Source organism: Cydia splendana, chromosome 5, assembly GCF_910591565.1.
Source record: "Cydia splendana chromosome 5, ilCydSple1.2, whole genome shotgun sequence".
Classification (NCBI taxonomy): Eukaryota; Metazoa; Arthropoda; class Insecta; order Lepidoptera; family Tortricidae; genus Cydia; species Cydia splendana.
Genome location: NC_085964.1, coordinates 9,456,639 through 9,478,686, shown reverse-complemented (window position 1 = coordinate 9,478,686; position 22,048 = coordinate 9,456,639). Strand labels below are relative to the sequence as shown.

Here is a 22,048-nt window from a genome sequence, read left to right as displayed (position 1 = left end):
TTAGAAATGTGCAGTCAAGCGCGAGTCGGACTTAATGTACGGAACCCTTAATACGCGAGTCCGACTCGCACTTGGCCGGTTTTTTTGAAACTCTTCTTGACGCTTAACCGCTGAACCGATTTCGTTGAAATTTGGTATAGCAATAGTTTGCGTCCCGGCTCAGGACATAGGATAGATCTTATAACCAAAATCATCTTTTGAAGGTGTGAAAAGTGGCGTGGAAATTTGTACGGGAAATCAATAACCGCTGAACCGATTTATATGAAATTTGGGATGGTCTACATCTTTGATTTAGTTAAAAATGATGAAAAAACATGACTTCAAACCTAAACTTAAACAGTATTAACTTCAAGAAGTCAATTCTGAATTCCCCCCTACACCTCATTTCACACCTTTAAAGGATGATTTTTGAGATAACTTATTATATCCTGTCTCGGGACTCAAAATATATGTGTACCAAATTTAAATTAAAACTGTTCAGCAGTTTAAGCGTGAAGAGGAGTTTAAAAGAAAGTATTTTAATAAGTTTATATGTTTTTACTTCGGAATGGTGTCAATGTGATACCTTAACTAAATTTGGTACTGCGAATTTATACGAAAACGATACCAAACATGGCCTCGTAGCTTTACTGTTGTAGAAGTCAAAATAAAATTGAGAGCCCTAAATTCTTATTACTTGGCCAAACTTGTGTAGAAGGAAAAGGTAAAATAAAAGTCTTCGGCAGGAATATAAGACACAAATATATTTTTTTTTTGCGTTACTATTTCATTCATCAAATATAAACATACCTTGATTATACTATTCTAGTGAGATCCTCATAGATAAACAAAAACATTTACTTAAAAAATTACAAGGTCGAAATGTCACGGAACTTGTGAGAGTAATATGTGAAAAATAAAACATCAAATATCAAACATCAACATTTATTCAGCAAATAGGCCACAAGGGCACTTTTACACGTCATCATTGAATTTACATACTTACAAGCAAAAATAATAACATCAACAATTTTATAAAATAAAACGAACAATTCAATCTAACTTATTACAATTACTAAGAGATGTATATGGTCTCTTAATGTCGAATTACATAAAAAATACAGATACAAAACACAAAAAAAAATCTAAAACTTTTATGACAAAAAAAAATCTGGACACAATTTAAGAATCACCCAATTGCGTCGAGGAATCATCTGTATTTTTGCTTGTTTCATTACCTCCTCGCTTCTTTTTTGTCCTTTGTATTCTGTAACAATTTGTTAGATCTGAAAATAAAGATAACTTGCGTCGTCACGGATGTCGATTTATAGGTTTTAGGGAGTGCAGAATTCGAAAACGATGATCATTTTATAATCCAAGATGGCGGCTACGTATTTTGTCATAAAAGTGGAATCCAAAATAGTCATCATTTTCGAAATCTGCGCCCCCTAAAACCTATAAAACGATATCCATGACGACTTTTATGACATAGTGCATTGCCGCCATTTTGAAATTGAAAATGTTATCATTTTCGAAATCTGCGCCCCCTAAAACCTATAAAACGACATCCATGACGACTTTTATGACATAGTGCATGGCCGCCATCTTGGAATCCAAAATAGTCATCATTTTCGAAATCTGCGCCCCCTAAAACCTATAAAACGATATCCATGACGACTTTTATGACATAGTGCATTGCCGCCATTTTTAAATTGAAAATGTTATCATTTTCGAAATCTGCGCCCCCCAAAACCTATAAAACGACACCCATGACGACTTTTATGACATAGTGCATGGCCGCCATTTTGGATTCCAAAATGGTCATCATTTTCGAAAGCGGGGCCCCCTAAAACCTATAAAACGACATACATGACGACTTTTATGACATAGTGCATGGCCGCCATCTTGGAATCCAAAATGGTCATCATTTTCGAAATCTGCGCCCCCTAAAACCTATAAAACGACACCCATGACGACTTTTATGACATAGTGCATGGCCGCCATTTTGGAATCCAAAATGGTTATCATTTTCTAAATCTGCGCCCCCCAAAACCTATAAAACGACACCCATGACGACTTTTATGACATAGTGCATGGCCGCCATTTTGGATTTCAAAATGGTCATCATTTTCTAAATCGGGGCCCCCTAAAACCTATAAAACGACATCCATGACGACTTTTATGACACAGTGCATGGCCGCCATTTCGGATTCCAAAATGGTCATTATTTTCGAAATCGGCACTCCCTAAAACCTATATATCGACACCCATCTCGACTTTTATGACAAAGTGTTTTGCTACCATCTGCATGCAAGACATTTCTATTATTTTTACGTACAAAAATGGCCCCCTGTCAACTTTCAATCGAGATTTAATCGATAATTTATTCGATTAATATTCAGATTAATTCAATTTCAATCTATGTTAGGTCGACTAAACTAATCGCGATTAAAATTTGAGAATTAACTTTTTTTATTCCATTAATTAGTCGAATAAACAGTTAATCGATTAATGCCCATCTCTGACCACGGCATTTTTACACTTTGAGAATATCTGAAAACAAATCAACACAAGGAGCCATTTTGCAAATCCAGTAACATACCAGTAACTTTGTTATTACTTTTGACAGCGCGTGTCATGTGTCAACACAGAGTCGACACAAAGTCGAAACATTGCAACTACTTTGTGACTGCAATATTTCTCAGCCTTAAACCATATTTATACATCATAATTAACAAGTTTCGTAGTATGTAAAGCGTTATTTCTGTTATTTAAGTATAGTATACGCATCGAAGTACTAAAAATGCTTCAAATAATATAGTTATGAACACAGGCACTGAGAAGTAAACAATTTCATTTCCGGCTAAACTAAAACAATGTGGTGGCGCGTTGATTATATTACACTTAGTTTATCAAATCACTCGAGCAGTTTAATTCCCCATAATAATTTAAGTCCTATTGTAATATAAATGCAAACAATATATAATTACGTCTTGTAATCCGTTTTAGAGATGGCGTATTAATGTCACTTATTTTTATTTAAGTATTTTTCCATCTGACAGTTTCCATTTGACAGGAACAAAATGAACGAATGAACGAATGATTTTGGCATAAAGTAGTCGCAAACCCGAAACAATGTGTGCACACGGCGACCACACTTTATGTCACTTTGTGTCATGTGTCGACCCTTCCCCATTTCTGGTAACTGTGTCGACACGGCGACGACTCTGCGACTGGAATTGTGACCGAAACAGACGGTGTCGACACAAGATGTGTCAACACCGCGTCGTAACGGCGACTGGAAATGGTTGTATGGGCGACCACACTTTATGTCACTTTGTGTCATGTGTCGACCCTTCCCCATTTCTGGTAACTGTGTCGACACGGCGACGACTCTGCGACTGGAATTGTGACCGAAACAGACGGTGTCGACACAAGATGTGTCTATGTCGTAGTCAGATCGTATAATCCGCCGTATTACATTACGGCTAGCCGTTTTCAAAAACAGGGGGTTTTGAAATGCGGCGGTTCGACGATTAGCCGGATTGTCATTGCGATACGTTCTTCAATAAGGCGGCCTACGTTTAGCCGCATCGTACTACTATTTTAGATTGTAGAGTGACCAGTTCTTTCGGTCGCCTACGTAACCGGAGTTTGACAATGTTTGCAATTTAATTTATTTTTACCATGGTCCCACCGCACTACATGTGTTTCTTTTCCAAAACATTTCCTTCACAACTTAAATAGACGGAGCCCCGCAAGCGGGCTCCTATTTCTGGGCGGTTTGCCCTTCGGGCATCTGAAGCTACCTAACGAACCTAACCTACTTACCTACCTACGTTTTTTTGCCCAAAGTGTAATGTTTTCACGGACGTCTCACTAAATCAATAGGTAGGTAGGTTAGGTTCGTTAGGTAGCTTCAGATGCCCGAAAGGGCAAACCGCTCAGAAATAGGCGGGGCTCCGTCTAGTTAAGTTATGAAGGAAATGTTTTTTGAAAAGAAACAGTCCGACGAACTGCAGATTTGATGGACACCCCAGCGTTTGCCAGGCAGCGCCACGGGTGTTAAAAATGGGAACTAAAAACTGTCAAAGCGGCGGCTAATGACTCGCTGTATTACATTGCGGCTAGCCGTGTTGAAGAACGTATGGCGCCGAATACATTCCGGCGGATTCTCATTCAGCCGCATTCAATCCGGCTAATCGTTAAACCGCCGCATTTCAAAACGCCCCTGTTTTTGAAAACGGCTAGCCGTAATGTAATACGGCGGATTATGCGATCCGACTGTGACATCTACACCGCGTCGTAACGGCGACTGGAAAAAAAGGAGGATGGGTCAATTATACATAGTGCTGCAGACATTTTGGACTAGTCATTGAGTTTTCACTTCTGTCGGCACTCCCGGAGTGCAACCCGTTGTTTTTTTTACAAGCTTTTATTTAACTTGCAATGTACCTAAGTAAATTTGTAAATATGTAACTATGTTTGTACGGGTCAAATCTTGCAGGCTAAATTTGACCCACTTTCCGACTTCCACTGAAGCTGAAATTTTGCATACATATGTAGGTATTAAGTCGGATGACAATGCAATATTATGGTACCATCGAGCTGATCTGATGATGGAGACAAGTGGCCATAGGAACTCGGTGATATAATAACACAACGTAATTTTGTATAGGGTTGTTATAATTGTCTCGTTGGGTATTAGTTGACTCTGGAAAGAAAAGTACAGTCAACGATAAAAACTAGTATTAAAATAATTCTCGGTGATAAAATAACACAACATAATTTTAATTGTGTTAAGGGTTGTTAGAATTGTCTCGTTGAGTATTAGTTGACTGTGGAAAGAAAAGTACAGTCAACGATAAAAACTAGTATTAAAATAATACTCGGTGATAAAATAACACAACATAATTTTAATTGTGTTAAGGGTTTTTAGAATTGTCTCGTTGAGTATTAGTTGACTGTGGAAAGAAAAGTACAGTCAACGATAAAAACTAGTATTAAAATAATTCTTGGTGATAAAATAACACAACATAATTTTAATTGTGTTTAGGGTTGTTAGAATTGTCTCGTTGAGTATTAGTTGACTGTGGAAAGAAAAGTACAGTCAACGATAAAAACTAGTATTAAAATAATTATCGGTGATAAAATAACGCATAGTAATTTTAATTGTGTTTAGGGTTGTTAGAATTGTCTCGTTGAGTATTAGTTGACTGTGGAAAGAAAAGTACAGTCAACGATAAAAACTAGTATTAAAATAATTCTCGGTGATAAAATAACGCAACGTAATTTTAATTGCGTTTAGGGTTGTTAGAATTGTCTCGTTGAGTATTAGTTGACTGTGGATGAAAAGTACAGTCAACGATAAAAACTAGTACTTATTAAAATAATTATCGGTGATAAAATAACGCAACGTAATTTTAATTGTGTTTAGGGTTGTTAGAATTGTCTCGTTGAGTATTAGTTGACTGGGTGAAAGAAAAGTACAGTCAACGATAAAAACTAGTATCATAATAATTGAATTTTTACAAAAGCTGAAAATTTGCAAACATATGTAAGTCGGATGACAATGCAATATTATGGTACCATCGAGCTGATCTGATGATGGAGACAGGTGGCCATATCAGGAACTCGGTGATAAAATAACACAAGGTAATTGTGTTTAGGGTTGTTAAAATTGTCTCGTTGAGTATTAGTTGACTGTGGATGAAAAGTACAGTCAACGATAAAAACTAGTATCAAAATAATAGAATTTTGACAAAAAACTTACCATGTACCTACCTGAAGGGTGCTATCCTATAATTCTCCGTTGACGTGCAAATCGTGTTTGTCAGCAATCAGCATAATAAATCACCCATGACAAGAAATTACTTGAAATGTATAAGTAACTATGTACCTATGTTCGTACGGGTCAAATCATGCAAGTTAAATTTGACCCACTTTCCAGTTTCCGATGAATAGAAGGTGACAATATTGTACACAATATTATTATGACATGAAGCTGATCTGATGATGAAACTAGAAGGTGGCTATGTGAACTCTGTAGTAAAAGGACGTAACCCCCTCAAGTTTGGGCTTGTTTCATTGGTTTCGATGAGTATTTTGATTCTACATTATATTCAGGATCTTATGATGGAGTCAGAAGCTGGTCAGCGGAACTGTGTAACACAACTATATTAGGTACCCAACTATATCGAGTTTGGCTCGTTTTGACGAGTAGTTTGGTCTTCAATGGTAGTCAGGGTCTGATTATGGCACCCAGAGTTCTATGATGAAGGCAGAAGATGCCCACCACAGAAACTCTGTAATATAACGACCAAGGCTTGCGCTCGATCTCGATTGCTTCGCCTTGACGAGCGTTTTGGTCATAGATGGCATCCAGGGTCTGATGATTGAGTCAGTATATTTGATGAGACAGACTGGCTTCAATAGCATTGGTCTGCAACCTGAATAGTACTGAATATTATTTAAAAAATATTTTTCATTTAAAGCAAAAGTTATCGAACGAGCGAGCGAAGCGAAGTGAAGTTCTTACATTCGACTTTGAACACACGGCTGGCTAGGGGCACGTCCCGGCATTTCGATGTTTTTAAGCTGAACTATCAGAGGATAGTTTTATACTCGATAACATAAGTAAAAATGTTCTAATTTAAATGAAATTGGGTGAACGTATAGTTGAGGGCATTATATTTTAGTCATTAAATTTTGAGCTGGCTCGAACAAGAGGTTATTGAGCTAGAAGAGCTGAAAGTGCTAAAAAGCTATTTATGAGGGGTCTTGCTATTCTGGTCATTTTAATTGCAAGAAAGTATGGTCGAGTCTGGTATCAAATGAAAGTGCTCGGTTTACACATTTATTATTTTAGGTTGTATTGTAGGAACAATTGCGTCATAAATCAGAAACGCGCATGTGACACCCTTAATATACAAACATCCATAGACTACGAAAACCGCTTAGCGTTACTTGTTAGTCTCCATAGGCTACGGTGGCTAAAATCGAGAAAAAAACTGTTTAAAAATTGAATTTAGCAAGGAGCAAGTACCAGGGCCTCATGAGTTACGAGAAGGTGTCGTTGACCAACCCGCCATGGGGCGCGGGGCGCGGCGGCCGGGGCGCGTACCAGTATGAAGGTATCGCGGCTATATACTCGCGTATCTTAGCTGTATACTTTTGGTTTGGTTTTTTGCATGATTCTACTAGTTTAAAGACTTTAAAGTATTATTTTTGTTGACTTGTAGAAAAAATATTGTATACAATAGTGATGTAGTCATCAAGCTTTTCAGTCTCGTGACTACTTGGGCAACTCAGCAAGCTTCGTTGCCTGAACACGGTGCTCGACTGAAGAGCTCTGTATTGTATCGCGATTGTATGAAATACTATTTTTTATGTGAAGATTTTTTTTAATGATTGGATTCTAAGATGGCGGCCATGCAGTATGTCATAAAATTCGTCATGGATGTCGTTTTATAGGTTTTAGGGGGCGCAGATTTCGAAAATGACGACCATTTTGGAATCCGAAATGGCGGCCATGCAGTATGTCATAAAATTCGTCATTGATGTCGATTTATAGGTTTTAGTGGGCGCAGATTTCGAAAATGATGACCATTTTAGAATCCAAAATGGCGGCCATGCTGTATGTCATAAAATTCGTCATGCATATCGTTTTATAGGTCATCGTCATCGTTTTCGAAATCTGCACACCTGTTTCAAATAAGGTATAGATGCATCCTAGTAATTAAGTCAACAACATAATCTATATCTACTATCGAAATGTACTTTTGATAGTAGTAGTACGAAATGTAATCTGAAAGGAATCAAGTAATGCATTCCTGTAATGAGGAATCGACATTGATTCCAATTACTAGTAATTGTAATATTTGAAAAATTTATTCCTGATTCCTCAAATGGAATTGTACCTACTTAGTAATTCGGTATTGTTAGATTACAAAGTAATCTGGGAATCGGTAATCAGATTGCAAAGTAATTTCACGTAATCGTGGAATTAGGAATCAATTACGAAATGCCCATCTCTAAGACTAAGTAGCACTGCATTCAATTGATCTTTTTGGCGAACCGCGAGTTCTCAGTTCGGGGCGAACTACTAGTTACAATAACATCAGCGTCGGGCTAACGGAACGGACACGAGCAATGGTTCCGTGATGGTGGCGAAGCGACGACTGGAACCCGCCCATACATTGCTGTGCTCAAAACTACAATAAGTAAAATTAAGCAAAAAAAATACTATTCTACATTCGTAATGTCAAGTAGTGCTTATAATAATAATTATTTACATTATATTTATATTAAAAAATAAAATATTCCTATGATGACGTTACATATTCACCGATAAACATGTTGACAGCTTCCGGGTGAAATATTTTTGAATTAATAATTGGCAGAGGTCGTGTGCAGGTGATGATGGGATCAGAAGAAACCAAGAGCCTATTAAAAACATCTGTCATGTTGTCGAATCTACAAGTTTTACGACTAAATCTCTCTCGATAGTTTTTAAAATCCTTATTCCTCGCTTCCTGGGCCTCTTCACTTAAATTGCCTATTGGGATCAGGTGCTCAGATATTATTGCGACTCCTTGAATAAGGATTTTATGAACAGTAGGTGTCATGCGACACCACCGGTACAGTTTTACATATAACTTTGCTGTCTCTAGACAGTATTTTTTGAATTTACACGTATCGATCTTGTAGCCACTGGAAATTGTTTGTAAAATTATGTAAAAGCGACGTATGAGTTCTTCATCTATTTTAGTAATTTCGGCTGATATTTCGTAGTTTTGGAAAAATTTTCGAGCCACATTACCGTTATTAATATTGCCAAAACCTGGTTTTGGTTGATCTATTATTAAGGAAGTTATTAAGTTATTATTAAGTAAAATTGTATCACTTTTTTCATCTGAAACAGTCGAAATGCATAGAAATAACCTTAAGGTAAAATATTACGCACTAAAACATTGTTTTAGTGAGAAAAAGTTATATTTTCGCTAAAGTAAAAACGCCTGATCAAATAGTCGGAGCAAAAAATTTGGCCCATTTCGAAAACTGGACAACATCTTTTACTTTCGAATAAAGAATCTTAATAACGACAACTTTTTTAGCTATCATGCCTAAAAATTATCAAAAGATGTTGTCCATTATCGGAAATATGACCATTTTTATTAAATTACAATATATGTTACTATTTGTCGGAATACCACAAACCCAAAATTGTTTTAGAACATAAAATACGTAAAACATAATCTACATACCTTGCTCAAGATAAGTCATTGCGGATTTTGAGTTATTCATACCAACTACAATTACTTGAAATAACTATTTTGTTAATCAATACAAATTACCACTGAGATGTGACATATAAAATCCTAGACCTTTGACATAATGCAACTATGTAATGACAACTGATAATGAAGGTATTTTTCTGCAGTGAGGTGCAATATCTCCCTGTTTATGCATATATTTCAATTTGAGTACAAAATACCCACAATTGCAAAGTTGAGTTTTGAGCACTGCAATGTATGGGCGGGTTCCAGTGTGCGACGTGACGAAAAGCCTGTCAAATGTTTTCGCTGTAAAAGGAAAGCCGCCTGCAACTTGTATGGGAACTGCACGCCAATTGCAACGTCGGCGTGCAGTTCAACAAAATGACCCAGAACCCTGGCAGTACCTAGTGGAACTCAGGTTTGGTGCAACAAAGGCATATGCTGTTTTGGTCATCCGACTCTCATCTTGATAAGCACTTAGGAGAGTAGTACCCAAGATATAGCTGATACTGAACCCTGGCAGTACCTAGTGGAGCTCGGGTTTAGTGCAACATAGACACACGCTGATTTGGGCATCCGACTCGTCATGATTATCACTTGGTAGAGTAGTAACCAAGATAGCTGATGCTGAACCCTAGCAGTACCTAGTAGAGCTCGGGTTTTATACAACATAGGTAAACGCTTTTTTGGTCATCTAACTCGTCTTGATGAGCACTTAGGAGAGCAAATTATATACATGATTTTTCGCGTAAAACGTTTAATTATTTTATTAAAACGATAGATGAAGTTTTTAGTAAATCTATTGAATTGTAATAGCGCATTCTAATATGCCTATTTGAATAACCTTGCAACAATGATGCGTTAAATGAGTTGAACAGACTGAGAAACCTGTCCAGCGATAACTAAAAAGTAAAAAGTAAATTAATAGTAAAAAAACTTATTTTTCACTTCTCATGCTCAAAAAGTGCACCTTTATGTCGTGCGTAGACGACATAAAATTGCATTTTATGCTCTAGAGCATAAACTAAAATCATCTATTACGACCCTTATTGACTTAGCAATAAAGTCCAAATTCTGCCATACAAACTGCCAGCCCTGCCGGCGCGCCCCCGACCGGCGCTCTCCCGATCGGCGTGCCCCGCGCCTCCGACCGGCCCAAGAACAATTTTCTTTAGTCTTGAATAAATACGTTAAAATAACCTAAAATATTTGATTTTTTGTATATTTTCCTCGCAATCGAAGTGAAAAGCAGAGTGTACAACAAGGGCATAAATGTCCATTTTTACCCTCGTCTACTATTTAAAAAATTGCCTCGGGTAAAAATGGGTCACTTTATGCCCTTGTTGTACAATCTACTATAAAAACAAGCTTTTATTTAAATGCGCTAAAAATAATAAAATAATTTATTCCTTTAAAATTTTTACTATCAACTTTTAACGTCATTACACAATTTATATGATACTAGACGGGCCCGCAGCTCCGCTCGCGTAAATGAAATAAAGAGTTTGTCTTATGTTTAGTTAAATACCGACATTATTATGTATCCCTGCCAGGGTTTATAACTGTGATAAGGATTTCTTATTTATCAAGTAGGTAGCCGTTATTTGGATAACTTAATTCGAAAATTTCTTATAACGTACGTAGGTATTAATTTAAACTTGTTTTAACATAAAATTATTACTTATTGTTGTAAGCCTAGTTGCAAAAACGTTCATTACATTACTTATTTTCCGCTTTAAGCCACGAATATGAACGACCACCACCCATAAATCGCCTTTTCATACAAACGTAGGTAGTCCCCATTTCCCTTTCTGGATCTTAACATTACTACGGCTAAGGTGACGCAACGATCCAAAGGACTCACCTGGCCTCCGATACGATCACGTCATGTTTCTTTTCTTGCGATCTTGCGATAGCTCTCGCCATCGGGCGTCTCCCAAGTACGCTCGTCTCCCATTCTATAACTTTGTATTTTTGGCTCATCTCGGCAGCCCTTTCCCTGGACGAATGACAATGTTTGCCGAGCCATGAAAATCAATCTGAATAATAATAACTCATAAAGAAATTTAAAACAATAAAATACAAATTATTAACACGATAACCATACAATAATATTAATTTGATTGATATGTCATAAATGGCATAATTCACTCGCATAATTCACTCGTCATGGACTAAGGTTGAGGTTGGCAGCACTTTTTATTTTACTTCGTGTAAAAAAACTCAGAAATACCTGTATACCAACATGACAAACATAATTTAGTTTACTTTAACTTAGGGATTATTTGGTCTAATCTGTAGCACCGCCAAACGAAAGCAACCGAGAGTTCCCGAGAAATGGTCGAAGTCGTAAAATGAAGATTGTTATGAAAATTTCTTTTCCTTATTGTAAATTAAATACGCATCGAAAGCGATAGTTTTTATGTTCTAGTTTTATTCTCGTATGTAGATAATAGATTTAAACAGTTTTTTCTTATTATACGTGCGTTGTATTCGAGATACGTGTCAAAAACTTTTTTAGAAATTTGTAAGGCGCCATCTCTCTTCTTCGCTCGTTTTTTATCCCGTTCTGGTTTTTCAATTTTATATATTATATGATAAAAGCTTGTCGCGAGATTAACCTTTGTAGATAAACACGTAAAATTAAGTTATTTAAATTTCTTCTGATGGATTACAATTTTTAAGATTTTCATACGAAGTAAATACGAGTACCTATTCAAATCTCGCGACAAGCTTTTATATCATATAAATTGTGTAATGACGTTAAAACTTGATAGTAAAAATTTTAAAGGAATAAATTATTTTATTCTTTTTAGCGCATTTAAATAAAAGCTTGTTTTTAAGAGCCAACGGGAGTGGTCATTTCTCCATACAAACGTACTCCTCGTTTTCCTCCGTGGTTTTTGAAGCTAGAGCAATGATTTTTTCAACACAGATTAATATTGTCAATATCTGTGTCGGACCGTTTTGCTTTTTTTGATATTTTTGTTTTTTAAGGCGCTAGAGCCCTTCAAAAATGGCCAAAATGGCCTAATTGACTATGCCGCAATGAGAGGCGTGGCTAGGGTTGCAAATAGAAAAAAAAAACCAAATGTTTTTTTTTCAAATTTATGAAAAAAAAAGATGAAAAAAAACCTGGCACCATGGTTTTTTTTCTAAATTAGGTTTTTTTTCAGATGAACAAAAATATGCCACAATAACGGTTTTTCGTGATTTATTTATATAAGTAACTTAAAACTAAGTAATTTTTGGGGAATCCCTGAATTCCCCGATGCGGCGACGAGAGGCGTTGGTGTTGCCAACAGTAAATTGCGATAACTACCACTACAGATTTCATTTATGTTGTTATTAATCAAAGTTGTTAAATTAAATTGGTTTAATGGTTAACATAAAGACTAAAACAAGTAAAACAACCGTATAAAAGTATTAACTGCCTTGCAAATTTTGAGTTTTCATACTTTTGAAAAAAAAACGTACTCCAGAAAAAAAACGGTTTTTTTCACGGATTTTTTTCATGTTTTTTTTTTCAAGTCAGAAAAAATACCGCTTTTTTACAACCCTAGGCGTGGCATTCAAAACTGATATCAATTAGCCAAAAAAGAAAAACGGTCCGACACAGATAATTTCATAATCATTTAGATTTCCAAATTTGGTTACGATTGGTTAAGTTTTGGAGGAGGAAACAGAGGAGTACGAAACCTCGACTTTTGAGATTTTTACGCAGGATTTTTCGCCTTGTCCTTATCGCACTACTTTTAGGTGCCGGAGTATTTAGCGAGACGGGTATATTTACCTAAAATATTTAAAACTCAGCTCCTGTTTCGTCTTAAATAAGTTTTTTTACTATTAATTTATTACAATAGGTACCTACCTGTAGGACATGTGCAACTCTTACATACCTACATGTAGGCATGCATGTTGGTAGGAATCAAATTAGGTAGGTATACAAAATATGGACGCTGCTATGTAAAATAAAGGGAAAGGGCATTAACAGTCACATGTGCAAGCTACATGCATTGTGTGCACATGTTTTAGCTTCAATAAGACATGGATACAACCTTATGTTTAGGTACTTATTATACTACTTAAACCTCGGACTTAAACATCGAAGTCTTCAAACATACAACTTACCTCCTTTAACAATATTATTAATATGGGGAACATTGACGTTTAGATTACAGTTCTTTGACATTTCCACAGAATTGAATTTCAGCCCAAATAATAACTTGATTTTGTTCATTATTTTACTACAGGTATTAATCCAATCATTTGTGACAATGACCAAGTGGAGTAAACACGCTACTGAAAAGAAGCCCGAACAGATTTTGTTCTCTAAGAACATTTATCAGCCGCCTAGAGTCAAAGTAGCACACTGGGACTTTGCCCTGAATGCTGAGAAGAAGGATAACTACGTGTATCGGGATCAACTGAGCAACCATTTGAGTACATACAACCGATTGGGTACACAGGATATCGGTACAGGGATGACGGAAACAAGACACATGCTCGCCCAAGTTTTTACTAGAGAAGATCCCGTGTATCCATTTAAACCGCTGGTTAATTTCACGTCTTACCCTTGCACGGAGTAAGTTAACAATAACTCGGACGTCTCGAACAGTAGGTAGAGATTTAATTTTAGTTGCCTAATAATAGTCACAATTTAACAGTCTCTTTAGCAATCCATTAGGTGTAGGTACCTAATATAAATACCTATCATACCTATGTAATATGGCCAACCCATTCACGTGAAATTTAGTTATATTTGTATTAATAGGTAGCTATAGTTACAACACCGATTCTATCGCTCGAATATGCATGATACTTGAGAGAGCATTATGAGAGGCAGATAACGAAATTTTGATTTACGATTTTCGGTTACATACCAAAAACCGTAGGTACCTAAACATAAGGCTGTATCTTTACAGCACTATGGACGTAGCTTTACATAAGGCGGCCTGTTCGCAATTGTGGATCTAATTGGCCCTTTAGACTGGTCTTATTTTTGTAAAATTCAATTTCGACTGGCAAATCATATTACTTTTTGGCAACCGGGTTTTTTAAGCTAATTAGACCCCGCTGAATCCGATTTTGCTTCAGCGGGGTCTAATTAGCTTAAAAACGGCCGGTTGCTTGATCGAATTCTTGACCGGAAGTGAGATATTTGATATTAAAGGTCCCTTTTTTTAGTTTTTCGTAAATAACTCTTAAACGGTGGCTCATAGCCAAAAATGTTCTATTACATAAGTAATCTGCATAAAATTGCCTACAAGAAAGATTCAGTGCAATTTTTCGCTAGGATCAATATTCAAAGAGATATTAACGCGGGAAATTTAATTATAATCACTTCTAAGGTCCCTTTTTTAGTTTTTCGTAAATAACTCATAAACGGTGGCCAATATCAAAAAATGTTGTTAAACTATAATAATCTACACAAAATTTTGTACAAAAAAGATTCAGTTTTCGCAGGGATCAATATTTAGAAAGATAATAAAGAGGGAAAGTTAATTATAATCAATTCTAAGTTTCCTTGTTTTTATTCATTCGTTAATAATTTGAAAAGTATGACTCATAGCAAAATAAAATCTTATACATAAATAATAAACATAAAATTTTCTACAAGAAATACGTAGAACACTTTTCGCTAGGATCAATATTTAAAAAGACAAAGCAGCGGATAAGTTAATTATAATCAATTTTAAAATCCCTTTTTAGTTTTTTGTAAATAACTCGTAAACGGTGTCCCATAGCAAAATAGGTTTTTAAGAATAAATTATCTATATAAAATTTTCTCCAAAAAAACATCTTGAACACTTTTCTCTAGGATCAATATTTAAAGCGATATTAAAGGAAGAAAGTTAATTATAATCAGTTCACAGGTCACTTTTTTTAGTTTTTCGTAAATAACTCGTAAACGGTGGCCCGTTGCAAAACAATATTATGCATAAATATCAAACATAAAATTGTCCACAAAAAAGGTTCTGTACACTTTTTAGCTACGATCAATATTTAATGAGGTTTTAAAGGGGGTAAGGTAATTATAATAAATTCTACACATTATTTAACTTTCCCGCTTTAATAGCTTTATAAATATTGATCCTAGCGAAAAGTGTTCCACATGTGTCTTATAGGAAATTAAATGTAAATTATTTATGTATCAGATTTTTTTTGCTCTGGGTCATACTTTACAAATTATTTACGAAAAACTAAAAAAAGTGACATGTGAATTGATTGTAATGAACTTTCTTCCTTTAATATCGTTTCAAATATTGATCCTAGAGAAAAGTGTTCAATGTGTTTTTCGTAGAATATTTTATGCCGATTATTTATTTACAAGAATATTAAGAACTTATTCTGCTATGAGCCTTATTTTACGAGTCATTTACGAAAACCTAAAAATAGGGACTTGGAAATTGATTATAATTAACTTATCCACTTTAATACCTCTTTAAATATTGATCGTAGCGAAAAAGTGTACTGAAGCTTTTTTGTGGACAATTTTATGTTTAATATACATGTATAATATTGTTTTGCAACGGGCCACCGTTTACGAGTTATTTACGAAAAACTAAAAAAAAGTGACCTGTGAACTGATTGTAATTAACTTTCTTCCTTTAATATCGCTTTAAATATTGATCCTAGAGAAAAGTGTTCAAGATATTTTTTGGAGGAAATTTTATGTAGATAATTTATTCTTAAATTCTATTTTGCTATGGGACACCGTTTACGAGTTATTTACAAAAAACTAAAAAGGGATTTTAAAATTGATTATAATTAACTTACCCGCTGCTTGGTCTTTTTAAATACTGATCCTAGCGAAAAGTGTTCTTCATGTTTCTTGTAGAAAATGTTATGTTTATTATTTATGTATAAGATTTTTTTTGCTATGAGTCATACTTTTCAAATTATTAACGAATAAATAAAAACAAGGAAACTTAGAATTTATTATAATTAACTTTCTCTCTTTATTATCTTTTTAAATATTGATCCCTGCGAAAAGTGTACTGTATCTTTTATGTACAATATTTTATTATCGTTTAACATCATTTTTTGATATTGGCCACCGTTTATGAGTTATTTACGAAAAACTAAAAAAGGGACATTAGAAGTGATTATAATTAAATTTCCCGCGTTAATATCTCTTTGATATTGATCCTAGCTAAAAATTGTACTGAATTTTTCTTGTAGGCAATTTTATGCAGATTACTTATGTAATAGAACATTTTTTGCTAGGGGCTATTCATAAATTACGTCATTTCAAATTAGGGGGGGGGGGGGGTCTGGACATCGGATGACGGTAGCATGAAGTAGGAGGAAATGGGGTCATTTGATGCATGATTTTTGGATGATTATAGGGGGGGGGGGGTCCAAAATCGTCAAAAATCGATGACGTAATTTATGGACAGCCCCCTATGCGCCACAGTTTAAGAGTTGTTTACGAAAAATTAAAAAAAAGGGACCTTTAATGTCAAATATCTCACTTCCGTTCAAGATTTCGATCAAACAACCGGCAAATTCGGATTCAGCGGGGTCTAATTAGGTTAAAAAACCCGGTTGCTTAAAAGTAATATGATTTGCCAGTCGCATCAAGAAGGAGAGCGATTTTGAATTTTTTTGTGTAGTCTACTTGATGAATGCTGATTTTTAACCGACTTCCAAATCCAAAAGGAGGAGGTTATCAATTCGGTTGTATGTTTTTTTTATTATTATTTTTTTTATGTTTGTTACTCCATATCTCCGTCATTACTGGACCGATTTTGAAACATCTTTTTTGCTTGTATGTATATGCATACAGATTAGTCCCGTTTTTGTCAAAACCCAGTTCTGATGGTGGGATCCATGAGGAATCGAGGGAACTCCTCAAATCTTAAAGGCATGCGTGTAGAGATTTTTGTATTTTCATCAGAAAATCATGCATTTTCATTAAAAACTGTCGCATTTGATGAAGTGGAACTGCTGATGATGATCAGAACAGAACTCTTCAACGAAGCATAGTACACGTTTCGCTTGGACTTGGACTCGGACCCGGACCTAGACTCAAGCCTCACCTGGGACTTATCTGGACCTGAACCCGGACCTGGTCCTGGACTTGGACCAGGACCTAGACCTGGACCTCGACCTGGACCTGGTCCTAGACCTAGTTCTGGACCCGGACCCGGACTCGGACCCAGACCTGGACCTTGACCCGGTTCGGTTGAGAAGTCGGTTTTTTTCTATTAAAGATTATTTAAAGAAAACTCAAACGGGTTAGGTAACCGGTCATGATAAAAATATTTTATGTGAAAAGATTTTTTTTTACCTACGTCATTCTTAGTATCATGCCCAGCAATTATGTGTGATGGTTGAACTCGAAAAATCTCGTTACACATTTTTTAATTTGGCGCTGACCTATGCCTATTCGATTGATGAGCGATATTTAGATTCAAAAAACAAGAGGTACACCGAACCGAATCTGAATTATAAAGTTATTATTTATTTCCAGTACTCCAAGCAGGAACAGGCTGATGAAGAAAGCTAACCTGGCCCAGCTCCCGCCAGATTTTGGCATGATGGACTACATGACGACACATCAAGACGATTACAGGAACCCGTTCCCGTCCGTACTCAAACCGGTGAGTCGCTATTTACCGTTAGGTATGGCAAAAGAGAAAACGACACCACTTAAATTTCAATTGTTTTAGAAAATGACACTCTACTATACAATATGTATTTCAAGGTATCCTAATATTCCACATACATATGACTTATGGTCACCCTAATTAGAACAAGATGCAGGGCTCTACTTTTGCTGTCTCAAGTGGAGCGTTTCTCTAGTCTGGTACGATCACCTTGCTCAGTGATAAGGTTCAATTTAGTTTGGCAAAAAGTGACAGCACCCTCCACTTTAGACTTTAGGTATAACTTCATGGTGACTTCTGGCTCTGGCTGGCCGCAGACGTTCGGAATTCGAATTGGGAATACAGATTCGGAATTCCGTAAGTACCTATAGCGCACCCATTCGATTATTTGCATTAGGAATTTTCCTAAGGCCGCAGACGCACGGAATTTTCCGTACCGAATCACATGTGCAAGCGAGACGGCACTAATATGCATATATGTGTATAGCGACGACCCGTTCACACCTGTCCTGTCATTCCGTACGGAAACCGAATGAAAAATTCCGTCTGTGTTTTGCGAGCTTGATGGCGGTGGCGCTTTTTATCAAGCGCTGTTGGATTTTCGACTTTAAGCGTTGGTCGTTAAATCGAATTTAGCGTGCGGACGGATTCAAGCACTTTTTAACGCGCGTTGAAAAAGCGCTTGTGTGAATGAGGCCTTGATGTTATGTGGTTCTAAAGTTGCATAAATGGAGCCACAACCAAAATTGTTCGTTGGCAAAATAAATAAGCTTGTAAAGTCAGAGTCATATAGTCGGTAGCGTCCAAAGTATTCAAATAGTTCGGTACACCATACAAAATATATGGTGTAGTCTGTTCGGAAAGAAAAGAGTCGTGGAATGTATTGAGCCCCATACATTCCACGACTCTTCTCTTTCCGCACAGACTCTACCCAGTGAACGGAAGGTGTACCGAACTATATGAATATATGTACTTTGGATGCTACCTACTATATGACGCTGACTGTACTATGGGTGCTAGTCGACGATATACATACGTATAATAGATAAATACATACTTATATACATAGAAAACACCCATGACTCAGGAACAAATATTTATGTTCATCACACAAATAAATTACCTTACAGGGATTCGAATCCAGGACCATCGGCTTCACAGGCAGGCTCACTCTCACTACCCACTAGGCCAGACCGGTCGTCACAAATATTGTTACTGTCTGAATAAAGCTGAGGAGTTACTATTTAGTAATATTATAATAACGTAATTCTGTTGGAATGGCCCAAATAAATGTTGCTTTCAGCTGACAATGCCCACACCTCCATGGCTGCTGAACCGCGTGATTCGTTCGGACCTTACGCACAACCACGGCACCGCGCCGCCGCGCGGGGACTACCAGTGTCTCGACACCCACACCCCCATCGGCCACATCCGCCAGCTAAGGCTGTTCCGATACCAGTCATTTGATCCCGCCACTTGCCTCCAGGACTTCCCAACTCTTAAAACAAGATTAGATAAAAATGACAACACAAATGTTTAATTCAAACCACTTTATGTCAAGAAAAAATAATAGAACATGCATAATGAAATTAATAAAACACAACAAAAAAAAACTTAAATCCAACAAAGTATTAACTTAACATAATGTAGGTATGTATGTATTTGTCTGTAATACATTTTAACAGTGTTGTTTTATCAACAAACCTTTGCTATGATTAAAAATCTACATATTATTTAAATGCATTTGTTTTTATATTAGATTTGTATTGAGTCTATTTTAGCAACATCATATTAACTATTTAAATCACTAAAAGCTTTATTATAGACAAATTAATAAATGTAGAAAACAATTAATGCATTCAAAATTAAATAATTTGTTTTATTTTAACATAATAAGGCCACTGCAAGTATTTGCATGTAAATCATGTGTAGGTATTATCAATTTACCCTGTTACATTATTTGAACTCAATGTAATAATAAGATCTGTGATAGTGCAGTTACTTTTTAGCAAAGTATCTTAAATTACTAGAATTAGTCCTGTTTTTCGAATCTGTCATTAATCTAGTTCGAAAAAATTAGCCCTTAAACTATAATATCGAAACATGTAAAAATATAAAACGGAATAAGTTAAACTTAAAAAATCATAGAAAATATCTTTAGTGAGTACGCTTTCTCTTAAAACTTTTTCCTTTCTTGGACTTAAATTTACGTTTAGTTGAGGTGCGATTACTACTAGTCCCTGTGATTTCTTCTGCCAACATGCCAACTGTTGTCAACTTTTTCCTGCTGTTTTTCTCAGCTTTAGAGACCGGAAGTCTGGTGAGGTAATTTTCTTCATATTCAATCCGTTCCTGTTCTTTTTTGGATATTGAGTGCTTTACATGATTCCCTGTAGTGACTTCCATTGGTGCCTCTGAATACTCTTCTCGCAATTCGCTCATAACTCTGGAATTAAGGAACTGTTTCTTTGACCTCTCTTTGTTTTTCTTGTCATTATCAGCCCTGGATGTGTTCTCTTCAAAATGTACAGCTGCCAGTTTCGGAGGGACATATATATTAGTCTTACTAGAATCCTTCTTAACTTCATCATCTTCTAAGGCATCACTAGAATCATCCTCCTCATCATCAATCTTACTAACTAAATTAGCAGGATTAGCTCTAAATGACTGTGGGTCTTCTTCAGTGGTGGAACCTACTGCTGCAGTTTTGACAAGCTTATCAATTTGGTATTTTAATTTAGAATCTACAGGACGAATCTTTTCAAGCACAGTTCGAATCTCAATGAGCCTATCAATAGATGGATCTGAGTCAATCTTTTCACCAGAGCATTTCCTTAATACAATGTATGTCAAGTTTATCAAGTAGCTGAGAAGCATTTGGTACTTCATTTCTAAGAAACTCAATCCTTTGTCAGTAGTGATTTCTCCAGTCTTGACACGAAGTAGCATGTTGTCCACAAGTTGTGAGACTTGTTGTACATTCATGTTCATTTCTTTGAATAAATTGACAGCTTGTGGCAGATCAGGCTGCTCCGTTTCTTCTGCTGCCTGAAAAAATATTGTATACATTGTTAATCACATGCACAAATCACGAGTTTACTCAAAAAGACTGGTTTTGATCTGATATCTATTGAGGGGTCGTCCAAAAATCATGTGATCATATTTGGCCTATTTTTGATCCCCCCTCCCCCTTGGTGATATTTGGTGATTTTAACGCATATTGTGCGCGATAAAGCTTAAAAAATACACAGAAAATGAAATACAAGTATATGACTAGGTAAATGATTTCTCCCAGACAACCTTTGGGTAGTAGGAAAAGTACTAACAACTTTAAAAGAGTAGTGCCGATATACACATACTTACATGTTTTATTAAACTTGCAGTTTACATGCAGATTTGGGCACACCCTACTGTACTGTACACTCATACTTATAGTTTCCAAAGAAGCATTACAGTGAGTAAATTTTATAAGCGATGGTTGTCTTTTTGTTTCAAAAACCAAACTAATGAATGACTATAACATAAATTATTTTCTTCAGAACGATTGCTAATTTCTTGCGGAAATAAAATCGATACTCCTATAATTTATTAAAAAGTTATTTTCTCACCTGTACCATATTGCTGCGGGATTGAATAACCTCTCCTTTCCAAAATTCAACTTAAGAAAATATTTAAATACTTATTTCACCTGCTGCACACATTCATTCAGGTACTAAATCTGATGTGATATTAAAGAAAACGAATTATTTTTAATTATTATTAATATAAGTAACAAAAGAAAATGTGAAACCGACGCGCACCTTCGTGTTTGGTTTGTTCATTGTTTATGGATTTATATTTTTTAATTTTTTAGTTTTGTTTGACTGTGATCGTGACCCGAGTATAGGTGCACAGATTTTCTTGTCTATGGAACTATAGTCTGTCAAGCCATTCCCGTCAGTAGAAAAAGCGGCAAATTTTAACCAATGTAGGCGAGAAGCGTATAGTTGGTCAAGCAGATCTTGTCAGTAGAAAAAGGCGGCAATTTTGAAAAATGTAGGCGCGAAGGGATATCGTCTCATAGAAAATTTGAATTTCGCGCCTTTTTCTACTGACAAGATTTGCTTGACCATCTATATTTACCAGATATTTACCCATAGAAAATTTGAATTTCGTGCCTTTTTCTACTGACAAGAT

General features: G+C 35.9%; 2 protein-coding genes across 3 annotated transcripts in view; one reads left to right on the top strand and one right to left on the bottom strand.

Annotated features, from left to right (window-relative positions):
- LOC134790701 (uncharacterized) overlaps nt 1-19,507 on the top strand; it is a 55,560-nt gene extending 36,053 nt beyond the window's left edge. Inside the window, exons 2-4 of one of the 2 annotated variants that reach the window (XM_063761603.1) lie at nt 13,511-13,842; nt 17,737-17,866; nt 19,176-19,507. In XM_063761603.1, coding sequence (XP_063617673.1) covers nt 13,511-13,842; nt 17,737-17,866; nt 19,176-19,412 — 699 coding nt within the window. In that variant the 3' untranslated portion in view covers nt 19,413-19,507. Of the gene's footprint in view, nt 1-13,510; nt 13,843-17,736; nt 17,867-19,175 lie in introns of those variants that run through there. The other variant, XM_063761604.1, reaches the window with a different exon arrangement.
- On the bottom strand, nt 19,408-21,690 carry LOC134790696 (neuroguidin). Its single transcript, XM_063761597.1, has 2 exons — nt 21,481-21,690; nt 19,408-20,920 (listed from the first exon to the last, which is right to left on the bottom strand). The coding sequence occupies exons 1-2, from the start codon at nt 21,487-21,489 to the stop codon at nt 20,030-20,032; spliced, it is 900 nt and encodes a 299-aa protein (XP_063617667.1). The 5' UTR covers nt 21,490-21,690; the 3' UTR covers nt 19,408-20,029.
- Nucleotides 21,691-22,048: the final 358 nt, after the last annotated feature.